Source organism: Protomyctophum parallelum, assembly GCF_964188405.1.
Source record: "Protomyctophum parallelum genome assembly, chromosome: 1".
In the NCBI taxonomy this organism is placed as follows: Eukaryota; Metazoa; Chordata; class Actinopteri; order Myctophiformes; family Myctophidae; genus Protomyctophum; species Protomyctophum parallelum.
The window spans coordinates 76,091,163-76,102,204 of record NC_139697.1 but is presented as its reverse complement, the minus strand read 5'-3'; the positions used below and the strand labels follow the sequence as shown (position 1 = coordinate 76,102,204).

General features: G+C 43.0%; 1 protein-coding gene across 1 annotated transcript; it reads right to left on the bottom strand.

Annotated features, from left to right (window-relative positions):
- Positions 1-849: 849 nt before the first annotated feature.
- Positions 850-7,633, bottom strand: LOC310862912 (ras-related protein Rab-34-like). Its single transcript, XM_083771033.1, has 10 exons — positions 7,518-7,633; positions 6,917-7,008; positions 6,711-6,776; positions 5,850-5,951; positions 5,303-5,367; positions 3,537-3,588; positions 3,342-3,423; positions 2,516-2,606; positions 1,947-2,054; positions 850-1,517 (listed from the first exon to the last, which is right to left on the bottom strand). The coding sequence occupies exons 1-10, from the start codon at positions 7,560-7,562 to the stop codon at positions 1,456-1,458; spliced, it is 765 nt and encodes a 254-aa protein (XP_083627159.1). The 5' UTR covers positions 7,563-7,633; the 3' UTR covers positions 850-1,455.
- Between the last annotated feature and the right edge of the window lie 3,409 nt (positions 7,634-11,042).

The window sequence follows — 11,042 nt, the reverse complement described above, 5'->3', positions numbered from 1 at the left end:
ATACAAGCCGCACCGGACTATAAGCCGCAGCTACGTTAGCTCAGAGCCTGAGATGGCTCTGCGTTAGCTGTAAAAATCCATAGATTAGCCGCACCGTTGTATAAGCCGCAGGGTTCAAATCATGGGTAAAAAGCCGCGGCTTATAGTCCGGAAATTACGGTATATGATGTGGTTAGTGCCAGAGCAGCGATTCATGACTTTTAGGCCATCATCAAAAACACATTTTATTGATGATATAACCAATACTAAATGTAAAAATTTGTCAAGGCATGTTTTCTTTTAAAACCTTGAAAAATGTGTTTTCATTTGTGATAGGCCTACAGATAAATAAGAAATGTATTTCCATTGATCCAAGGCAGAACACAATCGATTGATTGATCATTAAAGGTTTCATGACATACATTTTTATTTATTTTATGACCTCAATTACACCCACACAACCTGAACTTTGAGTGGATTTTCTGTGGTCTGGGATTGTCTTTGTGTGTTCTGAAGCCTTTTGAGCTGCAATGAAAACAGGCAAAACCGTGAAAACTGGCAGATTCCTATGTCATGGCATTTGTGGACTCTTACCTCACAATCCACAGGCAAATCAGAGCACTTGTGTGAGCAAGAAAACCGCAGACCACAGAAAATCTACTGAATGTTAAAAGTTCAGTTTGTTTTGGGTGCAATTGGGCTCAGAAAACCTAAACCCAAACTTGCTCTGAAAATACACGAGGTCCACCCCATCTGACCAACACTCCGTGTTAAGTGGACATATGGGTGGGCCCTGATCCAGAAAAGGTTGGGAACCCTGAACCCTAACATAGCACCCAACAAATGCTTTATTGTTTTATTGTGGGAGAGTAAATCAATTGGTCACAGATGTAAACACGGTCTCCAAAAACAATCCCTCCATTTTTTTAGATCATGAGAGTTCCTAATGTCAGAGGGAAGACGAGCCGTGCGCGCGAGTAGTGAGAGCAGTCATGGGAGACGGTGTGTGCATCACATTAGCACAGAGAGAGAGACACATGACAGCCAGGAGGAGAACACAAAGAGACTTTATGTCCGTTGCTGACGTCTTATTCACACGCAGAAGACATTTCACCAAGTAGGCTCAACCACTATTTGCTATTGATTGAGGCCTGGTGGTCAAAGTTCACCAAAGTTGAACTCCAGGCAAAGCCGACGTGTGTGAATTTGCTTTGCCACCGCAAATGACATTTCCTCCCCTCTACGCTCACATACTATTGTAGATGGAAGTGAACAGGAGCGACCGTGCCCTTATTATACTTTACTTTTCAAGGGCACGACTAAAGAAATACAAAGTCTGTCTTGTGTTTGCGCGTGTTGTCGGCACTTAAGTGAATTATCTGATCCATGTGCTTTTCTGTTTTTCTTGTCGGTCGTGAGTTCAGTGACTTCAGTCGTCCCTCAAATCTCCAGAGTGGCTGAAGTTTTTTTCTTCTTTCAGCAACAATTAGCTTTCCTGTTGGTGGGTTTGCATTTCTCCTCTGTGCTCCCAGTGATTCCTGGGGAGAGTAACCAAATGAAATCACGTGCTGTACATTTCACATTAGGAGACACTTTGAAACATGTAACATGAAAATGAACTTACAGTCGTGATCACAAGCATTCCATGCAAGCAACACAGTAAACTGTTTTATATGTATATGACATTTGAAGATGCTTAATTTTTGTCTGCTGACACTGTCAAGAGACACTTGTTTTACAAAGCCATAGGGAAGTCACATAGCCAGCAAAGTCACACAATTGGCCTATGGTTTGGTCCCACTTCAAAGTTATTACATGGCATTCACAGTTGGTGGTTGACAGTTTTTCTTTCTGTATGTTTAATTGAGTGCTGTTACGTAACTACAGTTTTTGCGTATCTGTACTTGACATGGAAACAGTGGAGAACCACTGGATTAACGAGTCATTATTTGAGGAAGCCAACTCACGGATAATATCACCAACGTTCCTCGAGTCGTTCCTCTCGAGCTCCGACAGGACGTTGGCTTCAAACGTCAGAGACGCCACGCGGAAGAATAAGTCCCTGATACCGTCCCCTGACAAAAGAAAGAAGACAAAATAAGTCCCTGATACCGTCCCCTGACAAAGGAAAGAAGACAGAATAAGTCCCTGATACCGTCCCCTGACAAAAGAAATAAGACAGAATAAGTTCCTGATACCGTCCCCTGACAAAAGAAAGACAGAAATATAGCTGTATATGAGAAGAGAAGTTAAGCATACAGGCCTATGGACAGGGCCCAATTTATATCTCCATATATGGAGCTGGCCTGTTCTGACATCACAATGACACAAAAGCCTCTGCCCGGGCTCTGGACGGAGCCCAAATGATCACCCCTAGATCTCCGTATATGGAGCTGGCCTGTTCTGACATCACAATGATGGTTAACGGGCACCGCTCTTGTGTTAATAAAATTGCCATTGTGAGCTTACATCCATTTGATGTCCTCACAAGTACGGTATATTCATACAAATGTGTGCGACTGTGTGAGTGTCCCACCTGACTTAGCGGACACAGGCCAGTACTCGGCTTTGATCTCCTCTGACAGTCTGACAGCCTCCTGCTCTATGTGAGCCAGCTGCTCAGGAGACTGCAGAGAGAGAGAGAGAGAGAGAGAGAGAGAGAGAGAGAGAGAGAGAGAGAGAGAGACAGTGCATGGTGGAGTTTACAGCAGGGGAAGAACAGGCAGGTGAACCACAGGCTCCACCAACACAACCATGTCTCTCGGTCAGTGCCAAATCAGCCATTGGGCCAGTGGGGCTGGGGTCCAGGGGCCCTTGGCTCTCCAGGGCCTAACAGGGAAACTGGACTGTGTGGTACTGGGTTTGAAGCCCTGACAAGGGCTTGTGGCGCCATTCATTGGCTGTTGATTGTGTTAACTTTAGGTCAGAAAGATAATAAAAATCACCCCCGTGTGAAGTAAGGGGCGCTCTTATCATCGTACATCATCATGACGTAACATGTCGATTTGCTCGTCCGCGTACATTCTCCATTCATTGTCAATGGAAAATTAATATTATTAAATCTACACTTTGTTGTGTTATCATTTTAGACTGTTTTACTGTACTGTACCTCTGTGCTGTTTACATAAAGTATTAAGTCAATCAATCAATCAATTGTAGATAAGAAACTTATTTAAGATATATTATTTGTTTTAGTTTTTCTGAAGAAGTCAGATTCAGTTTTTTTAAATTAAATTTGCGACCCAAAAATGGTCCTTTCTCCCAGGCCATGGTTTGGGTATCACTGCTCTATCCAAAAATAAGACGTTCACACGGTTAAGTATAAATGATTATGCATTGATTGAGTTGTTAATGCCACCCACACTGAGGTCCTTCTTGGTACCGACAAGGAACAGCAACACACTGGATGGGTCATTCTCCACCATAGCATCCTCCAGCCACTGCCTACACAACACACGCACAGAGAGAAGGGGGGAAAGGGGTTACAAATACTTAAATAATTGATAATTGTGTAATATTGTACTTCAGTTGCATAAGATAACAATAATAAGGCTTACCTGGCATGTACTAAAGACCCGACATTGCTCAAGTCAAATACCACTATGATAGCTGGGAAAATATGAATGGACAGGCACATTAGTAACAGTACTAGTACAAAGAAACGCTTGTGTGTGTGCGTGCGTGCATTTGTTTACGTGTGCTTGAGTGAGTGTATATCACATTTTTTATGTCATCATCATCATCATCATCACCTTTATTTAAACTCGGGCAAATATAGGCAGGGAGCATTAGCTTTATATAAATATAGGTACCAGTGTTTATCCCGCCTCTCAGTCCTAAATTGTTCGATGTTTCATTTTATTCATTGAAACAATTCACAACAGTTATCCTGTGCTCATCTGTAATATGTAGAGGACATTTACCCTGTGCTCCTCTGTAACATGTAGAGGACATTTACCCTGTGCTCCTCTGTAACATGTAGAGGACATTTACCCTGTGCTCCTCTGTAATATGTAGAGGACATTTACCCTGTGCTCCTCTGTAACATGTAGAGGACATTTACCCTGTGCTCCTCTGTAACATGTAGAGGACATTTACCCTGTGCTCCTCTGTAATATGTAGAGGACATTTACCCTGTGCTCCTCTGTAACATGTAGAGGACATTTACCCTGTGCTCCTCTGTAACATGTAGAGGACATTTACCCTGTGCTCCTCTGTAATATGTAGAGGACATTTACCCTGTGCTCCTCTGTAACATGTAGAGGACATTTACCCTGTGCTCCTCTGTAACATGTAGAGGACATTTACCCTGTGCTCCTCTGTAACATGTAGAGGACATTTACCCTGTGCTCCTCTGTAATATGTAGAGGACATTTACCCTGTGCTCCTCTGTAACATGTAGAGGACATTTACCCTGTGCTCCTCTGTAACATGTAGAGGACATTTACCCTGTGCTCCTCTGTAATATGTAGAGGACAGTTATCCTGTGCTCCTCTGTAATATGTAGAGGACATTTACCCTGTGCTCCTCTGTAATATGTAGAGGACATTTACCCTGTGCTCCTCTGTAATATGTAGAGGACATTTACCCTGTGCTCCTCTGTAACATGTAGAGGACATTTACCCTGTGCTCCTCTGTAATATGTAGAGGACAGTTACCCTGTGCTCCTCTGTAACATGTAGAGGACATTTACCCTGTGCTCCTCTGTAATATGTAGAGGACAGTTATCCTGTGCTCCTCTGTAACATGTAGAGGACATTTACCCTGTGCTCCTCTGTAACATGTAGAGGACATTTACCCTGTGCTCCTCTGTAATATGTAGAGGACAGTTACCCTGTGCTCCTCTGTAACATGTAGAGGACATTTACCCTGTGCTCCTCTGTAACATGTAGAGGACATTTACCCTGTGCTCCTCTGTAACATGTAGAGGACATTTACCCTGTGCTCCTCTGTAATATGTAGAGGACATTTACCCTGTGCTCCTCTGTAATATGTAGAGGACATTTACCCTGTGCTCCTCTGTAATATGTAGAGGACATTTACCCTGTGCTCCTCTGTAATATGTAGAGGACATTTACCCTGTGCTCCTCTGTAACATGTAGAGGACATTTACCCTGTGCTCCTCTGTAATATGTAGAGGACATTTACCCTGTGCTCCTCTGTAACATGTAGAGGACATTTACCCTGTGCTCCTCTGTAATATGTAGAGGACATTTACCCTGTGCTCCTCTGTAACATGTAGAGGACATTTACCCTGTGCTCCTCTGTAACATGTAGAGGACATTTACCCTGTGCTCCTCTGTAATATGTAGAGGACATTTACCCTGTGCTCCTCTGTAATATGTAGAGGCGATGCACTTGAAGCGCTCCTGTCCTGCTGTGTCCCACCTGACCACAGTGGCAGAGAGAGAGGGAACAGAGAGTTAGTGGCCCTTAGCGGTTATGTATCACGTGTGTGTGTGTGTGTGTGTGTGTGTGTGTGTGTGTGTGTGTGTGTGTGTGTGTGTGTGTGTGTGTGTGTGTGTGTGTGTGTGTGCGTGCGCCTTACTATACTTGTGAGTGAGTTGTGAGGACCGAATGTCCATCAAATTACAAATGTCCCCACGAGTATAGTAGAGACATATGAGAAATGGCTGTTTCAAGGTTTAAAGAGGATTTTAAATACAGGTTTACAGTCAGCTACATTACAGTTACATTTATGATTAGACATGTAGAGGTCAGGTTAGTTGTGCGGCGAATGCCACAAACCAGAAAATAGCTGATCTACTAATGTTGATCACAATATAGTAACATGAACGTGTGTGTGTGTGTGTGTGTGTGTGTGTGTGTGTGTGTGTGTGTGTGTGTGAAGTTCCATGATATATGCTCACAGCTGTAAACTGAAGGGCACTCCTAGCACCTCAAAGCGCTCCATCTCAAAGTCCACCCCTATGGTTGCCTTGTAGTTCTTATCAAACGCATTCTTGCAGAACCTACAGGACAGGTAGAAACGGAAACCGCTTGAAACCGTGAACGTTCTCATTACACCGGTGCCATCACTCTAATTTACTAACAGAGAGCTGATCCACCTGTCTACAACAAAACGACCTCACAGGACATGAAAGAAATGATGTCAGTTTTCTTCTTTCGCACCTGTTCAAACCAATTAAGGAACCCATGCACAAGTCCCAGAAACATACTGTAAAGCGTCATTTATATGCTGGTGTGTACAATCTGTCTTCACCTGTGAATGTGGTTTGGACTACAATGGTACAACGGCAGGTTCTTTCTCTGATTATTATGTGCCTGCAAAAACGTTTGTTCAATTTGTTGAATGTTTGAATACAGTGAATACATATTACACTGGCATTTTAAATTGGCCAGAGAATGTGCATTCTAGAATATGGAAAAGGAAAGGCATATTGGATTATTGTTGTTAACATTTTTAGATGGGGGTCCGCAGCCAAATTCATATCAATTTGGGGGTCCTTGACATGAAAAGATTTGAGAACCATTCAATATGAACGGTTGCAAATTTTAAACAGACAGTATTATTAAGGTTTGAGCTTCGGCCTATGCCTTTTCGATTAACCAAAAAAATAAATGTGGGATGTAACATCATTTGTAATGACGTTATATAGTTTATGATGATCGCAATAAACTAAACTAAACTAGAAGCACTGCACTAGGGTTCATGTGGTGAGGTGAACACAAACAGATTCGGGCTGGATGAATCCTGATAGCTTCCATACCTGCTGATTAGACATGTCTTCCCAACCGCAACATCACCCACTACAATCACCTTGGCAATGTTTAAGCTGGGAACACAAAAACAAGAGTCCATATAAATACTGATTCAGTCAGTCAGTCTGTGTGTGTGTGTGTGTGTGTGTGTGTGTGTGTGTGTGTGTGCGTGCATTCGTGTGTGTCTGTGTGGAGGGGGAAAGAGGGTTCTCACCCCTCTGTAGAGGTCTTCTGTTCTTGGCAGGCAGCCGTCACCTGTTTATGGAAGCCATCTTTGGTGTCCAGCGCAGCATTTGGACTAAAGGCCTGCAAAGGTCAAACACAACAGGAACAGGGAGGATATGTATGTGATGATGATATATGTACAGTATATGTATGATGTAAGATTAACCAAAAATATATTAAAACAAATATTTAGGACAAATAACTGACCTAATCTTGAAATACAATAATCTAGGACCAGGTTTATTTTTTTCTCCCATATCAACAAATTAACCATATATGGAGGCATGGGGTGGGTGATGGACAGACGGACTGACAGGAAATGCACGTTTTAATAGTAAATGTGATTTGCGGTCGCAATAAACCATCATATTAAGTACTGATTTTACGATGCTTTACATCATAAAGCACACCAGAATAGCTGTAATTTGGGATATTTGTGTGTAATGCGTGTGTGTGTGTGTGTGTGTGTGTGTGTGTGTGTGTGTGAGGGTGTGTGTGCGTGTGTGTGTGTGTGTGTGTGTGTGTGTGTGTGTGTGTGTGTGTGTGTGTGTGTGTGTGTGTGTGTGTGTGTATGTGTGTGCGTGTTCTACCTTAGGGAGGTGAGTAATGATCCGGTCTTGTTTCACAGGCAACATAGCCTGAATGAGAGTGAAGCAGATATGCACAACCTCAGGTCTTCAGCAGCTTTCACTCACACTAACATGACGTCACTCACGTTCACTAGAAGAGAGAAAGAACCCGTTTTTCTTTTCAGCTTTCAAGTTCAACAACACCTAAAAAAAACACTGTACTTTACTACTGACACAATCAATTCATGTACTGAATTGAATAGTTGCCTGAAGGAAATGTTGGATAATTAATGCATAACCATAGTTGTGTAGACAAGTTCTCAACCCTTTTAATTTCAAGGACACCCATTTGATACCAAGCATGTTTTGGGTCATTTTAATGTCTACTTGCACCCCAGCCAAGACTATTTTTAAGTTGCTTGTAAAAGTTTGAGAACTATATTGTTCTCTAGACTAGACAATTAAATTACCTCTTGGCTCCAGAGGTAATTTATCTGTTTACTACGCAGCTGTCTCCATGACAAGAGCTGCAGAGCATAGCATGAGGTAAACATTGTCATTATGTTTGCCCTGTCACGAATCACGATGATACCTTTTAGTCACTATCTCAGCACTATAATAGGCAATCGAGAATGCATAATCAACAGACTCATTTGGCCAATGTAACATGTCTACTGTATGACTAAGGTGCAAATATATATGGCAGCATATTGCTTTAGCTTGCTGCCAAAGTGACAGAATGTGTGGATTAATCATTTGTTAAATTGGACTACTATAGGCTGCAGAGAAAATGCAATTAAAGAGCAGCAGAGGATATCGTTTAGAAATGATGTATTGAATGTAAAGCAATTTAGGCTAACACATCACTCACAACACAAGACAGAAGTTATAGAACATTCCGTATAATTCATATAGACTATCGTAGTAGGTTTTCCTAAAGATCATTTCATCTGTACCTTGAAGTTTAGGCATATTTTGAAGGCTGGCTGTTGGGGGAAAATGCAAACAAGAAGATCGAAGTGTAAAAACAGGGAAAAAAGGAAAACAAACAGTCCCGTTTTCTTAGAAACATTCATCCGGTTACTCCTTATTTATGGACTCCATAAGTACATAAATAATAATAATGCACTGCAGGAAGACCGACGGACGGTGGTTATAGAGGGAACGGGAGAGACATCTGCGCTGGTCTCTCGATCGTCTCTGTGATCATCATGTAACCATGGTAACCATCACTCCTCCCTGCATGCTGCTGTGGTCAGTTTGAAAGTCCACCTCTTTTTCACGGTTTGTGACCGAATCTCGTGGTTCTCAACCTTTTCAGGCGGTGTGAACTCTGTGAACGCCAAACATAATTTGAGCTGGGGGCACACGACACATCACACACCTAGACATGGTTCATGACTCTCGTATTCATACGAGAGTCATGAAGTAACTGCATCCTGTTTTTGGCGCTCGCTGCATTTACAAAATTTCTGTATATATAAACATTCGGAATTCAAATATAAAGTACTCACAATTTATCCCACGGGTGTTAGTTAGTTGCAGCTCCAGCGATTAGAATTTCTGCATCCCGCGTTGTTTAACAAAAAGCATTTTTATCCGAGCTGTTATTTTGCCATTGGCTTTCAACTACGCGCCCCTATCGGTCGAGAGGAGGGTGGCACTCGATGTGTTCGATATAGGTACGCTGACCGCCCTGCCGATACAGACTAATAGGCGAGTGCGCTCCCGGTGTGCAACTGTGGATTTCCCAAACGAACCCCGTTTGAAAAAAGTAGCCGGGGCGCTCGGTTAAAAAAGCTTTTTATTAAAGAACGCGGGATGCAGCAATTCTAATCGCTGCTACTAACTAACACCCGTGGGACAAATTGTGAGTACTTTATATTTGAAATCTGAATGTTTATATATACGGAAATCTTGTAAATGCAGCGAGCGCCAAAAACAGGGCTAAGTTTCTGCATGACTGTCATGATAATCATCATGGCAGTCATGTTTCAGGGCTATCACACACACCACGCCTAGATTTCTCGTAAAAAGTCGTAGCTGTATCGATTTAGACCTTTTCAGTCTATGAGAGACCTGTGTTAATTTCCCTGAGGGGGAGAAAGGACGCTGAAATCTTGGGATTCCGAACGAACGGTGACAGGTAGTCAAGTCAAATGCAAAATATACCTTGGCTTGTCCTTAATGTCCTATACCCTCTGATGCCCCAAATGTTTGAGAGGCCGCTTACCTGTTTTCAATAAAGAAGTGTTTTAATCCCGTCTGTGGCCGATTCCGCCTTAGGCTGTCACACAACACAACCGGACAATAACTCTTGCCTGGAATGTACAAGTGGAGGCATTCCATTTAGTTTGACTCCATCTCGAAAGTGATGGAAAAAATAGTCTATGAACAGGTTGAAAAGTATCTTGCCTCTAATACATTGCTGTACGAGTTCCAATCTGGTTTCAGAACATCCCACTCCACTGACACATGCCTCCTCTATTTGAGCGATCACATCAAACACGAGGTGGATGCTGGAAAATACTGCGGCATGGTCATGCTGGACCTCCAAAAGGCTTTTGACACCGTGAACCACTCCATACTGGTTAACAAGCTTAAAGCTATTGGTTTTGATAGCACATCAGTGAGCTGGATGCAATCCTACCTGGAGGGGAGAGAACAGATGGTGGAGGTGAACGGAACACTGTCCCCTCCCCTCCCAGTGAGCTGTGGCGTCCCACAAGGAAGCATACTAGGGCCTTTACTGTTCCTAATTTATGTTAACGACATGACTTCAGCTTGTGACTGCAACTTGTTCCTGTTCGCAGATGACTCAGCACTGCTGGTCTCGGACAGGAACAAACTGCAGGTTGAAAAGACCCTCAGCTCTGAACTCGGTAGAATCTGCACCTGGCTCGCTGATAACAAACTATCCTTACACCTGGGAAAAACTGAATCCATCCTCTTCGGATCAAATAGTAAACTCAGCAAGGCAGATGGCTTCTTGGTTAGAGTGGGTGACAATATTATCACACGAAAAGATGAAATTACCTACCTAGGTTCCATCCTGGAGGCCAATCTTTCCGGTGATAAAATGGCCACCAACGTAATCAAAAAAGTCAATCAAAGAACAAGATTCCTTTACAGGATCTCCTCACTGGTCAGCAAAAACACCTTGAAGACCTTAACAGGAGGTTAACAGGTTTCTTTGACTATGCCTCCACCTCTTGGTACCACAGCACCTCAAAGGCCCTTAAAACAAGGCTCCAGACCTCCCAAAACAAACTGGTCAGGCTCCTACTTGGCCTCACCCCCCGAACCCACCTCACCCCTGCCCACTTTGACAGGCTGGGATGGCTTAGGGTCGACGACAGAGTACAGCATCTTGCAATGGGTCTGGTCCACAAGATGCGATACACCACCAAGATACCCATGTACCTGTCTAAATACTTCCTTAATGTAAACGAAGTCCACACCCACAACACCAGAGGGAGTGCAACAAACCATGTACAACCCAGATTCGGCACAAACAAGGGACTAAATTCTTTTCGCTCCTATGCC